Below are 14,407 nucleotides of genomic sequence, written 5' to 3' on the forward strand. Positions count from 1 at the left end.
TTCGTCCGAATACATATATCAGGTTGCTACTCAACGTAATTTGAAAGTATATCTAGTGCAAGGACTTGCCTTTTTTTGTTGATAAGCAAATGGTTTGTAGCTTTTTTTGCTAAGCAGTAGAACATATTATGTTTGTTTAATCTTTAGCATTTGATGGTTGTCCACAAATATAGGATAGAAGGCCCCAAATTAGATCTGACTCTTACCTAGTTGGAGTCACAAGTTCACATGTACCAACCCTTGAGACAAAACGTTTTGGTTTTCCGGCCAAACCACGGCGAGTTGGTCGGCGTGCAAGGTATCAATCTCTTCGTCTCGTCGAGTAGTACAACTTTCCTTTTTGTTTCACTCAATTTCGTTGAGTATTGAAAAAGTTATACTCATTTGAATCTTACCCAGTTTCCGGCGACCTCAGTAGCTTTCGAGGCAATTTCTGGCCAAACCACAATGAGTCAGACGTCGTGTGAGGTACCATTCTCTTCGTCTCTTCGAGGGCTACAACTTTCATTTTTGTTTCACTCAATTTCGTTGCGTATTGAAAACGTTATACTCATTTGAATCTTACCTAGTTTCTGGCGACCTCAGTGGCTTTCGAGGAAATTTCCGGCAAAAAAACGACCAGTTGGCCAGCGTGCAAGGTATCAATCTCTTCGTCTCGTCAATTAGTACAACTTTCCTTTTTGTTTCACTCAATTTCGTTGAGTATTGAAAACGTTATACTCATTTGAATCTTACCCAGTTTCCGGCGACCTCAGTGACTTTTGAGGCATTTTCCGGCCAAACCACGACGATTCAGACGTCATGTGAGGTACCATTCTCTTCGTCTCTTCGAGGGCTATAACTTTTGTTTTTATCTTGCTTGATTTTGTTGAGTTTTGACAAAGTTATGGCCGTTTAAAGTGGGTGTGGATTTTCGGCCGAAATTCCTATTTTCTTCCTTGGTCGAGTCCCACATCGCCCAGCGAGGGCAGTGAGCAAGCCAAGAACGCCTATAAAAGGCACATTCACATGCTGAGAAAAGCATGTCTTGGTTGGCCTTTAGGCTTTGATCAAGTGTAGTATGTGTTGAGATTTCTCAACATTTTAAAGTATTTTTGAATATTATATTGCGATATTATCGATAATTTTAAAAATATCGCGATATTATCGATAATATCGCGATATTTTGATGAAAATAATTTGGATAGTTAAAAAAATATTGGAATCTTCAAAAAAATGATAATATCGGCGAAATATCGTCGATATTATCGATTTTTTTTCCTTGGTTAGGCTCAAAGAAGAGGAGGCTTAGGCAATTTTTTTTTTTCAAATTTTCGAAAATATATACAACCAGATTATGGTGATGTTCAACAAGAGCAACATTGATGGTAATCCGCAGCATTTTGAGAATTTTGTTTTCACAAATTTTTTATTTTATGATAACGTGTGAGTAAGGGAAGAAAAAAATAAACAGCAAAATTTGATTTGTGTGAAAATTTCATTATTGTTTATTATTTTATTTTATAATAGAAGACTAAATTGTCTTTTTACTCTCTTATAATTAAGATTTTTTTTTATTAATATGTAATTTAGATTAAAAATAGTCAAAATTATCTTTTTGATAATAATTGCAGCCGTCGACACTAGAAATGGACCATTTGATTTTGTCCTGTTTGTGTACTAGCAATTTAGCAAATGGGTGGGTTCTTTTCAAACAAATTGAAAAACAAAAAAACCGGGGCAACATGCCCAAAATAGGACTATTTTAAACTAAATTTTGTAAATCAAACGATGTAATTGTTGATGATTGAATTATTATTTAAATGTTAATTAACGTGCTTATTTTCTATTGGTAACACATCATTTTATTTGTAAATTTGATTTAAAATTCTGATCTTCCTATCATTATTCTTAAAAATATAATAAAGAAGTATTTTTTAGTCCAATTGAAAATGCAATATGCCCATTCCTGAATATTCATTATTGCTAGCAGTTCTTTTTATTGATTTTATGATTACGGATACATAAATGTATATAATTAATATCAACGAAAATCTCTTATTCATATCACAAATATAATGTTATACATTTTCTTCTTTATTCATAAAGTTTAGAAGACAAACGAGGTTTGATGAGAACTTTGAGTGGAGTTCCCTTAGTATTGGTTAATCCAAAGCTCTCTGTCATGTCAATTGGTGTACTCGATGGGTTCAAGATTTCAAACGCATGTAGAAAACTAGCCAACGTAAATTGCACCATTTGAAGGCCAAGTGCCAAACCAGGGCATGCTCTTCTGCCACTTCCAAACGGAATCAACTCAAAATGTTGACCCTTCACATCAACTTTCTTGTGGGTGGTAAGAAATCTTTCTGGCTTGAACTCAAATGGCTCGGGCCAATTTTTCGGGTTAGTTTGGAGCTTCCAGAGGTTCATGGTTTATCGGGTGCCTTTTCTGATATGGTACCCAGCAATGGTGCAATCCTCAGTGAACTCGCGTGGCCCTGATAATGGTGCTGGTGGGTACAAACGTAGCGTCTCCTTTACAATAGCTTGGATGTAGACTAGGTTGCTTATATCTTGCTCACTCACAACTCTTTGTCTACCTATTTTGATGTCCAGTTCGTTTAGGGCTCTTTCCAAAACGCGAGAGTTGTTCAACAATAACGATATTGCCCATGTCAATGTCACCATGATGGTATCACTACCTGCTGCAATCATATTCTGCACAAGGAATATTTGGTTGACTAATTAGGATACACACACACACACACACACACACACACACACACTTAAGAGTGAAGCTACATTCTTATTATACCGTCTCATGCAGCCTCTTTTCCAGTGACCGCAGCTCCACCACGAATTAAAATCTTAGATATAGTTACCACCCAGAGTCCGATTACCACCCAGGTGTTGGACGAGAAAGAGCCAGAAGGAAGAGAGAGGGGGATTTGGACGGGAAAACAAAGGGCAGAGAGAGAGGGAGTTGGACGGAAAACTCGTTGTGGCTGGCAATTCGAATTGGTGAGTTTGAACTTGTTCTAGCTTCGAGACTACGAAATTGGGATTGATCGAATGATCAAAGAGGGGATTGAGAAGAATCGTTGAGGTTTGTCACGGGAATTGGGGATTTGGAAAGCGATTCACATTTTTTTTATTTTTTGTTTTTTTGTGGTGATAATTTCAATAGTGTCTGTGCAACTCTTACCCAACTTGAGGAAAACAGAGGGAGAAAAAGAGGAACGTTTGACTGACTTGGGAGAAACACAGATAAAGAGTTCTAAAAATTAAAAAAAAAAGAAAAGAAAAAGAGAGCATTTTTACTCTTTCTAAATTAATTTGTTATTGCTAAATATTTCACTAAGTTAGTCCAATTTAATTTATTCTAAAATAGTCTAGCTTAATCATTGAAATTAGTTCACTTCGAAATAGTCAGATATTAAAAACACGACAAAATTGTACTGTTTTTACATAGTGGTGAGCACTCAAACATGTGGCATGAGTCGTATATAAAATTGGAAATCATGTCAAAAATCATTCTAGATAGCCAAGTATGTAATGTAATTAATTATAAATTCCATTTTTACATGATGTTTATATGAGAAGTATGTCAAATCATTGTGTACTATTGATTATTTTAAAAGTGAAAAATTAGAGTTATTAACCATACAAAAGAGTTATCAGAAATCGACAAAATATTGTTAAAAGTAAAAATTGTATATGATCTTAGAATATAAAATTTAAATTTAGAAATTTTCTTGTCTAATTATTTTCGTTTTCCTTTTATAGACCATGCAATTAGCTTAATTATGTAATGAAAGTAAAAAAAATAAAATCTTAATGTGTTTATAGTGTCTAAGTCCAGCCTTTTACTGTTAATTATTTGCATGCAAATTAATGAATTATATATGTACCAAGCTTGTGGCTTTGTTGATCGTATCAGCATCAAACCCGCCAAGTTCTGCACCATCAAGCACAGAAAGCATCGCATCTATGAGGTCCTGCTCTCCTTTTGCATCACCTTTTGCTCTCCTCCGCTTATGCTCTTCAACCCACTCGCCAACAATGGTGTCCAATTCCTTTGCAGTTTTCTTTATTGCCTTCTCATGTCCACCCAAATCCAACCACCGCAGACAAGGAACCGCATCACCCACCAAAAACAGCCCCGCATAATGAAAAAACTCCCTCAATGCATTCTGAACCCTACGCGCTTCTTTCTTCTCATCCTCATCGGCAGCCACTGAATACCGCTTTCCGGTCACCATTCTGACAAGCACGTTCAGCGTCATGTCCCCAAACCATTGCTTCAGCTCTACAACCACTCCATCGTTCGAGCCCTCCCTTTGTCTTGTACTCCAAGTTTTGTGCAATTCTTCCAAGAAAGTAGTCACTTCCGATACTCGAATGTGCTTGAGCAGCTCCAACTTCCGGATTGAGAGCAACTCCAAGGTGACGATCTTACGAATTTCTCGCCAATAGGGTCCAGGTGGTCCGAACCCAAACATGGCGTAGTTGTAGCCTATGTGCTCTACAGCCGTCATCTTTGGGCGCGAGTTTACGCTCAAGTCATTGGTTGTGAAGCATTCTTTTGCGATCTCACTGCTGCTTATCACCAACGACGGATAGACACCAACGCGGATGGTGAAAATGGGTCCATACTTGTCCGCCATGGCTCCCAAAGCTATGTGAGGAGGTGTGGAACCTCCTAACAAAGGAAGGTGACCCAGTATAGGCCACGCACCCTTGGCTTCAGGTGGGGAGCCCTTGTATTCGGCAGCTCTCCATCTTCGTGATAAGTAATAGGACACGATGATTATTGTGAATAATCCAGCAGCGAAGGAGTTTGCATAAGGGAGAGAATCCATTCTACAACTAAGTCATTAGAAATCTAGAGACAGAATTTTTATTGAACTACTGGGTGAAGGCTTAAGTTGATTTGTGTTATTAGCGCCCTGTCATACATATATATAGTAGAAACATGGGCTCGTTAGATGCCTATGATTTGATTGAAATGGATAATTTTTTATTCTCAAGGCATATTAATTGATGGGAGAAATGAAAAATTATGACCAATTAGAGGGTAGAACATAGAATTAAAAGGTGGGTAATGCTAGAGAGTCCATTTATTTAAACCAAATTTTATAAATTATATGACATGATTGTCTTATTACTTTAGTATTGGTTAACGTGCTTAATTATTATTGGTGACACAATACATAATTACAAATATGGTCTAAAAAGTTGGTTTATGTAACATTATATGAGTTTTTCCTATCCAATATGATGAGAGTAGCTCCAGTGTGTGCTGGAGCCCGAGGGACAGGCAAGTGAACAGGGCCAAAAAGCCAGAGCAATCAAGTCCAACATGTGTTAGCAAGGGAGCCCGAGTAGACCCGAGTGAGAGGCCGGTGGAGAGTTGCCAGCCCGAGAGCCCGGAGTGGGTTTGATGCAAGGCTGACATCAGCCACGTTTTTTCTTCTGTTTTGCCTCGGCGTCCATTGGATCTCAACCCACAAACTTGCCGGAGTTTTCTCCGAGGACGTGACAAAAAACTGGGCAAAGTTTCAGAGAAATTGCAAGAGGTTAAACCTTTGGTTTCGAACTGGAAAAACACCACAAATCTTGTCCCAAGCAACATTAAGACATAATGAAACAAGATTTGCATAGAGAACCTCACCTGGATTCGAGTTTCAGATCTTGAAGCTCTCGGCTTCAATGGTGGTTTACACCGTGATGGTCTGATGACGCATGCAACGATATAGCAAGGATCCATGGTTTTGGAGTTTGATTTGTTTAATTTTCAAAGAGGAAAGTGGGTGAGAGCTCTCAGAGCTCTAGAGAGAGTGAGAGTGTAGAGAGAGAGAGAGAGAGAGAGGAACTTCGGAGAAAAATGGAGAAGTGAGAGAGATGAGTGGAAAGAGAGGGAGTGACGTGAGGGAGTGGAGAGGTACACGGGAAATTCCAAGCAATTGCAAAAATGGAGAGAAGTGAGAAAGATTAGTGGAAAGATAGGGAGTGACGTGAGGGAGTGGAAAGGTGCACGGGAAATTCCAAGCAATTGCAAAAAATATTATTATTTTATTTACCTGTTGCTAAGGCTATTCAAGTGTAGGGGTGGAGATGCAAAAAATAATTATTGTTCATTAAGAGCAATTACTGTTCACTAGGTGGATTAAATAGTGGATAGCCCGGGGGGGGCCTTTCTCACGGTGGAACTGCTCTGATAAAACAAAATCTTCAATTTCAAACAATGATTCAATTCATGATCAAGTTCTATTAAGTTTGACTTATAATGATCAATTGTATCATATTTCTTTTCATTCAATCGAAAGTTAATTTTACTATATAGACGCTTGTGATCTCCTATATATCTATCTCCTGCACTAATGATGTGAGACAATACCTTCAATTTATCCGAACAATTATACACTATGGAATCTATACTATACTCAAAAGTTCTTTGGCCATCCGATGATTGAATTGGAACCTAAATTTGCCATGTACAATATATTCGTGAATTATTCATCAAAAAAATATATTCGTGAATGATTCACTGTTCATAAGAACAGCGTACATAAGAAACAGCGTACTCCCTATTTTGCCCCTGATAAGTTTGTTTTAGTACGTTTGTGCCACTTTATGGATGGGAAAGTATATACAGTTTATTTTTTCTTACCTTTTTCTTCTTCTCCCTACAGGCTATTTCTTCTCGCTCCTCTCTGCGACTCACCACTGTGGTTGGCGACGAGTTCTTCGTTTCCGGCAAATACAAGCCAACAAACCACCGAAGAGAAACCATCTCCTTACATTCAATATAAATCTATTTCTAAAAATTCTCATCCATTTTTATTTATTAAGTTGGTGCTCGAGTTGAACTATTTCCGGCCGAACGCCGACGAATCGGACCTCCCCGTTACAATCAATCGTCTACCCTTCGTCTCAGAAACCAAAATCACCCGTTGCATGTGATTCGCTACGGTTTAAGGTGAATCAGAGGTAAAGCTTAAATTTTCATACAAAGTCTGTATTTTTCTTAATCGGAATTTGGGCTTTTTTTATCCTTTTACTGAATACTTGTTAAGAATTGTTAGAATTATTAATTGTTTTGGTTTCTTTTGATTTTTTTTATATTTTATTTTGAAGCCTTGATTTTTTTTTTTTTATTAATTGAGGATGAAATTTATTCTTTCTTAACATTATTTGACTGCAGATTCTAAGTCCTCAATGCCAAGTTACATAGCATGCTCGATTCCAATTCTTATTTAAGGGGATGATGCAAAACCCATAATTTCTTTGTCAGTTGGCTTCTACTGAGACTATGCAGGTATACTTATTCAGGGTTTCTAATATTTGCTTACAGTTTGAACAAAAATAAAAAATAAAAAACCTTTGCTTACAGAGAGTTGATGACTAGGCAGTGATTTCTGTTGAGCACCAATTATTTGCACCCCTTTTCCCTCCTTCCATAATTGAAGTGCTTTTGACTTTCTGTAGTAACGATTTACAAGATAAAATTGTTGATTTTGTTTCATCCATTTGTGTTTCCTTTTACAAAAATTAAGAAAGGGAATGCTATGATAATTTGAGGTTTTCGTTTTGATATTCATATGTGTACGAAAGGGTTTAATAGATATCGTTTCTGTGTGTAGTGGGTACTCGGAGAAGTTTGTGAAGGCTCAATGGGAAAAGGGGATTGCATTTCAGATTGGCAGAAATACAAGGCCTGCCTTTCTGTGCGTTTCCAATCTTACCTCCTCCTAAATTTTCTTCCATATCACAATTTATATGATTAATTTGCTGATTCTTTTTTCTGAGATTTGAGTTTTTATCTCCTGATTATTTTTTGCAGAGATTGTATTAATTTTCCTTTAACTGGGAATTTGGTGTTTCTCAAGTATAATGTTATCAAATTTTGTTTTCTAATTTTCTGATTTTGGGGTTTTGCAGGGAGTGATATATACAAATTTTTTGGGATTTTTGGTCCTTGTAGGTTTTCGTTCGCCAGACAATGATAGGCGAATCACCACAAGAAGTAGCAATTTTGTTGCAAACTGAATCCGGGATGACTCACCTAGAGTCTGTAAGTTTCCGAACTTAAATTGCATTATGTCTCTCTTTCTGCCCTTTAGAAGGGTTTCGGTTTTTCGCGTTCCTATACTTATTTCTTTGAAAGCACCTTAATTTTGTGTTTAATTTGGGTTTTTGTGTTATGAATTCTAAATTTTGCATTTAATTTGGGTATTTGTGTTATAAATTCTAAATTTTTCTTTTAAATTAGGTTTTTGTGGGTTTAGAATTTTGAATTTCAGCCTTATGCTATAATTTAATAGGATCTGTTTTTTTTTTTTTTTTTGAATTGTTGATTACTAAGAAGATTGAGTATATTGTGAAGGAAAAATGATATATATATTTTTACTATAATTTTGGTTTCGATGATAAAATTTGGATTTGCCCGTTTGGGGATTTTCCAGTTCAGAACCTAGGAAACAAGTAGTAGATGCAGAGGCATTGTTGGACAGAACTAACATATTGTGGACCTCTATTAAGTCACAGTCCAGTGACGGGATTAGCCTGTCCGACTTTGTTACTGCTTTGCTTAATAATTTTAGCCAACCGAAAGGAAATGATGACTATGTCTCGGTTAATTGGAAGGAAATTGGGTGTGCTGTTTTGCCTATTTTCAAGAGCGCTGATGAGTGTTGCACTATGCAAGTTATTTGTTTCCAATGTTCGAATGCATTCATTTAGTCTTAGCTTTACTTATGTTGTCCCCATTTGTTTTCTCATATGTTGTACTGTTTCGAATTAAATTTAACAAACCATCCCCGCACTAACAACTCTATTTTTCAAAATTTGTAGCAACCAATTGAAAACACTTGCAAAGGAAGACATAGAAGAAAACCCCTCTACATAGTGAAGATGGAGATGAACTCGAGAATAATGAAGTAGGAAAATCTAAATCCCATTAAGTTAGTCTTCTCAAACAGTAGATATGTATACATGTAAATAGCACAAGACTTACTATAACATGAAAAGCAGCATATAAAGTATGTTATAAATGTAAACAACACTGTAAATAGTATCAGCTTTTGTAATTAACACAGTAAAAAATTTCATCTCTTTGTTTAAACATATTATATATAAAATAATACCACCTTAAACGATCTTAAAACCCGCGGCATCGCGCGAGGTTTCAATTGCTAATTACATATGTTGATGCACAAAATCGGTGAGGACTTTGGTACAACAGAAAATGTTTGTGACCTTCGCTAGATTGCTCCAGTCACTAGTGTAGATAAGTATGTAAATTGATAGAGACAGGGAAGCAAACACAAGATGTACGTGGTTCACCCAGTTGGCTACGTCCACGGAGTAGAGGAGTTCTCATTAATTGTGAAGGGTTTACACAAGTACATAAGTTCAAGCTCACATTTAGTGAGTACAAGTGAATGATTTAGTACAAATGACATTCGGAAATATTGTGAGAGAATGATCTCTATTTATAGAAAAGAGTTTCTAGTTTCATTATAGCATTGACACGTGTCGTGTTATGATTGGCTTCTGATGTCGACACGTGTCGCGCTATGATTAGCCTATTGGTTGGAGGGAAACTCTTCTGGGTCCTTGACGGTATAACGTTGACCGGTACTCAGTAGTTTCGGGATTGGTTAAGTATGGTATAAACAACATACTATATGGCTCATGTGGCTCATTGTAAAATATATGCCACAATCCCACGTGAGCGGCAGATTCTTTTGTGCGGGAGCGATTGGGATTGGTGTGAGTGAAGGTTTGGACCAAAAGGTGAGCCAGGTTAGCTTGACAATTAGAAAAGTGGGATGGTAATTTTTGTATTTGCAGTTCGCACAGACGCATGGTCCAAATATCGGACCTCAAAATTTCTCCAAATGAGGGCACCACAACCATATATGACTAACTATATGTGCAATTTGTCTGTAATGTATTTTCCATAGTGCTGTGAAGATTCAAACTATGCGTGCAACGATCTTGATTTCATCACAAAGTAATTAGCTAGATAGTATTTATCTTGTATAAAATGGTCAAATATCGGACCTCAAAATTTCTCCAAATGAGGGCGCCGCAGCCATATATGACTAACTATGCGTGCAATTTGTCTGTAGTGTATTTTTCGTAGTGATGTGAAGATTCAAACTACGCGTGCAACGATCTTGATTTCATCACAAAGTAATTAGCTAGATAGTATTTGTCTTGTATAAAATGGTCCGAATATCGGACCTCAAAATTTCTCCAAATGAGGGCGCCGTAGCTATATATGACAACCATGCGTGCAATTTGTCTGTAGTGTATTTTCCGTAGTATTGTGAAGATTCAAACTACGCGTGCAACGATCTTGATTTCTTCACAAAGTAATTAGCTAGATAGTATTTGTCTTGTATAAAATGGTTCGAATATCAAACCTCAAAATTTCTCCAAATGAGGGCGCCGCAGCCATATATGACTAACTATGCCTGCAATTTGTCTGTAGTGTATTTTCTGTAGTGCTGTGAAGATTCAAATTACACGTACAACGATCTTGATTTCATCACAAAGTAATTAGCTAGATAGTATTTGTCTTGTATAAAATGAACGATTACTTTCCTTCTTATAATAATGGCCAGGCAGAATATGAGGATGCGAAATAATGTTTCATATTGAACATTTTCCAAACCTTCGCATGTACATAAAATTAAATTGTATTTTTCATACATTTTATTAATTCCACTACGGAACCTTAATTTTCTTCTATTTTACTATTTTCAATCATTCTCGTTGACTGAAAGTGATCCTCATTTGTCAAAAGTGGAAGAAAAAGTATGCATCAAGCTCATTAGTCAAAAGTGGAAGCTTTACTTTACCAAAGAGAAAACAATTCAAGAAGATTTACTGGAGTATCACTACTTCAGCAGCAATGTTCCACCCAATACGTCTATGAATGCCAGCACACTCCTTCTAAACGGAATTAACGTATAAGGACAATATTGTGGGATTAAAATGTCATATAAGCCATCAAATGCAGTTTGATGCTTTTTATTGACACCTCCTATACCTCTAGGGTACAGTTCTTGAGTTTAAGTGGAGCCACCGCTCTGGGCCTTCAAATCGGAAGGGCAATCCTCAGTGAATTCCCTGAAGCCTGAGAATGTTGCAGTTAACCGCATTGCTTCTTTAATAGAGGCTTGCAGATACACGAGATTATTGAAGTCTAAATCATTCACTGATCTTCCTTTTGCCAACATAGTTATCTAGTTCTTCTTGGACTTTGTTCAGAGCCTGGCGGTTGTCGAACAACAATGAGAGTGCGCACACCATAAGGATAATTGTTGTGTCACTGCCTCCAGCAATGATATTCTGCAAAGGCATAGTTAAGTTGTTTGATACCTATATGATTGCTTAATACAAAAGAAGGCCTAACTAAAAAAGTAACGATTTTTGCAAACCTTTCAAGACTTTACAATCCATAGCATTGTGGGAAAATAAATAAATTTTTCTGATACGAAAACTATTTTGGCCATTATACTATTAATTTCTATGACTAATTTCACTTTTTTTCCAAATTAATTTGCAATACAATTCTAGAATCGCAATGTGAATCTAAGATTTTGCATGGTTTTCATGGTGGTGTCAACATCCAAGGATGTATGTTGCGTAACCTCTTGTCCGTAAAGGACTGAAAGCATCGCATCTATAAAATCTTGCTCATCCCCGCCTTTAGTCCTGCTCTGCCTGTGCTCCTCAAACCATTCTAGAACTATATTATCAAGCACTTTTGCATATTGTTTTTTCATAGCTTTCCCATGCCCACCAATATCCAAAAACCTAAGCCATGGAACAGCATCCCCCGACACAAACATTCCCATATAATGAAAGAGTTCCCTCATGGCTTTATGAAACCGACGTTCTTTTTTTCATCACTCAAACTACCATTCGTAACACTAAAGTACATTTTTCTGGCAACTATCCCAAAAATCACATTAATATTTAGGTCGTTGAGCCACCGCTTCATCTCTACATAAAACTATGTCTTGAGCATGATTATTTTTTTTCGGTCCATAACTTGTATAGATATTTAAGTAGCTCCTGCTTGCGGCTTGAGAGTGGCTCTTGGACTGTTATTTTGCGCATCTCACGCCAGTTCGTGCCGTATGGGCTAAACCCTAGCATGGCATAGTTAAAGCTCAAGATTTCAGCGGTTATGGTTTTGGGACGTGAAGAAATAATCAAGCCATTGGTGGTGAAGCACTCTTTTGCAGCCTCCCAAGAAGTAACCACCATGACGGGGTGGACACCGATGTTGATGGTGAAGACTGGTCCGTACTTGTCCGCCAAGGCACCCAATGGAATGTGGGAAGGCCGGGGCCGTCCTCCGAATAGGCGAAGGTGTCCTACAACTGGCCACCTACCTGCCACTTTAGGTGGTTTGCAACCCTTGGCATGGCAGCTGCAGCCCTAAAAGCATCTCCAGCCATTGGTGGAGGGTTATGGCTATTGAAGGACCAGGGCAATGAAATTGTCCTTACTATTCACTCTAAACCGTAACTATCTTTGTACGAGTCCATCCGTTTGGAAAGAGCAAGGAAAAGCGTAATGACGATTACTATTCACAAATATATTTTTTATTTTTTTAATGTTTTCTTTATCTTATCGTCACATATCAGTATTGCCATAAATTTTTGAATAATTTACAAGTGTATTGAATTTTATAAGATTTTATAGTATAAACTTTGTAAGGTTTTTGAAATTTTTAAATAATTTTTTATGACTTTTTTAAGTTGGATTAACTTGGTTGTTGAATTTTTTTAATTTATTGAAATCAGAGGCTCACAAAACGCCTTGTGGCGACGCTACAAAATTTTTAATTTTTTTTTAACCGTTGGGAATCTAACAGTCTGGATGAAAGGACTAATAGAAATCCAACGGTTTGCAGGTGTGCTCAAATTGGTTGTCACGTGGGTCGCTGGGCTGGGCTGGGCTGGGCTGTCACATGGGTCGGGCCCTCCCTCACCCTCCAGCTGATTGAAAGGGCGCAAGCTCATGTAATTCTTGCAAGGGCACAATAGCTTAGGAATGGGAGAGGGAGATCCATTACTGTAGCTTAATTAAAGGGTGTTAAGGAATTGTTAGCAAACTTCGAATTTATATAACTTAAATTTTCTGTCAATTAATTCCGATGGAATAAATATTTTTAAGAATGTCAAGTCACATTAGTAAATTAGTTTATTATGGTTTAGTGGTATTTTTCTTCGCTTGTAAGTGAGAGGATTTATGTTCGATTATTGCCAAAAACGAATTTAAACCAAATTATTGCTATCCCATCTCTTTTTCTTAATGTAAATAATAGTGTTTGTTAAAAAAAAATTACACTAATAAAGCAAAACCACAAAAAATATGAGTCGGTTTTTTTTACCTCTAATTTTGGTGTAGCCTTACCCTCAACGTTATAGCTTTACCTTCCTTCTAAGCCCACCGATTCAGCCACACGCTGGTCTCGTTTTGCCAAATTGGCGATAAATAAGGGAATTTGATTATGTTCAGTCAAATCTGGTCCTATTCCGGTTTATTGTTCCCTATTTAGCCAAAATTGCTATAAATTGGGCAAATTGGTCCAGAGTGCAAATTCAAGTTAAAGCGGCTTAGTCAAAACCAATATGTTGGCCAGCAACTTAATTTGCCCTTCCGCCAACATGAGACGCGTAAAATAATCAAATTGGCCTTAATTAGTTTGTTATTTCAATTCTTGATGATTTGAGAAGCTTTCGAATTTAATTACAAGATGCTCTCCTTGAATGTTGCATATTCTCTTACTGTTTCGAGTAAAATTACTATTTTTTAACCTAAAAGCACTTATAATCACATATTAAGGAATTGAATGGTAGATTATACAGACAAAATATCTAGCGCTAAGTGTGTACCTAATACGATGCTAACCATTCATCTAATAAGCTCATTCCTAATATTTCTCATAATCGGACCGATCATTTTTTACATTATTGTTGAAAAATCAAATCTTCAAGGAACTCACTGAAATTGAAAATCATTTAGTTATCTAACTATAATTTGAAAACCAATGAGATGTCTACATTTTCAAGTTGAGTGAATTTTTACAAAGATGACCAATTGAAAATATTAACGTGTCTTAACCGTGACCACACAAAACAGGAGGGCACAGGAAGGGCACCGAAATGGGAGGGCAGAGAATCCAAGTCCTTTATGAAATGGAAAAGGATGCATGCATCTCTATCTCTTTAGAATTTTACCTTTATTATGAACCACCTAACCCATTACCTGCAACCTAAACCACTACCTAAGATTTTTATTAATCATTCATTTTATTTTGTCATACGATAGATTTTGTTAAATTAGATGTTAGATTAGCTAACGACTAGGTTTGAATCCACACTGTTATGCA

At 36.8% G+C, this 14,407-nt stretch overlaps 1 protein-coding gene and 2 long non-coding RNA genes across 3 annotated transcripts; 1 reads left to right on the forward strand and 2 right to left on the reverse strand.

Annotated features, from left to right (window-relative positions):
* Nucleotides 1-2,017: 2,017 nt before the first annotated feature.
* Nucleotides 2,018-4,900, reverse strand: LOC114823283 (strychnine-10-hydroxylase-like). Its single transcript, XM_070813904.1, has 2 exons — nucleotides 3,894-4,900; nucleotides 2,018-2,700 (listed from the first exon to the last, which is right to left on the reverse strand). Exons 1-2 carry the CDS (start codon nucleotides 4,842-4,844, stop codon nucleotides 2,416-2,418), a joined length of 1,236 nt encoding a protein of 411 aa, XP_070670005.1. The 5' UTR covers nucleotides 4,845-4,900; the 3' UTR covers nucleotides 2,018-2,415.
* Nucleotides 4,901-5,101: 201 nt separating this feature from the next.
* On the reverse strand, nucleotides 5,102-5,928 carry LOC108173989 (uncharacterized). The gene is made up of 2 exons (XR_001790774.3): nucleotides 5,657-5,928; nucleotides 5,102-5,531 (listed from the first exon to the last, which is right to left on the reverse strand). It is a non-coding gene; the product is annotated as an uncharacterized lncRNA (long non-coding RNA).
* A 671-nt stretch (nucleotides 5,929-6,599) lies between these two features.
* LOC139192377 (uncharacterized) lies at nucleotides 6,600-9,058 on the forward strand. Its single transcript, XR_011576517.1, has 5 exons — nucleotides 6,600-6,975; nucleotides 7,190-7,303; nucleotides 7,629-7,712; nucleotides 7,927-8,059; nucleotides 8,839-9,058. It is a non-coding gene; the product is annotated as an uncharacterized lncRNA (long non-coding RNA).
* The last annotated feature ends 5,349 nt before the right edge of the window (nucleotides 9,059-14,407 follow it).

This window comes from Malus domestica, chromosome 15 (assembly GCF_042453785.1).
Source record: "Malus domestica chromosome 15, GDT2T_hap1".
NCBI lineage: Eukaryota > Viridiplantae > Streptophyta > Magnoliopsida > Rosales > Rosaceae > Malus > Malus domestica.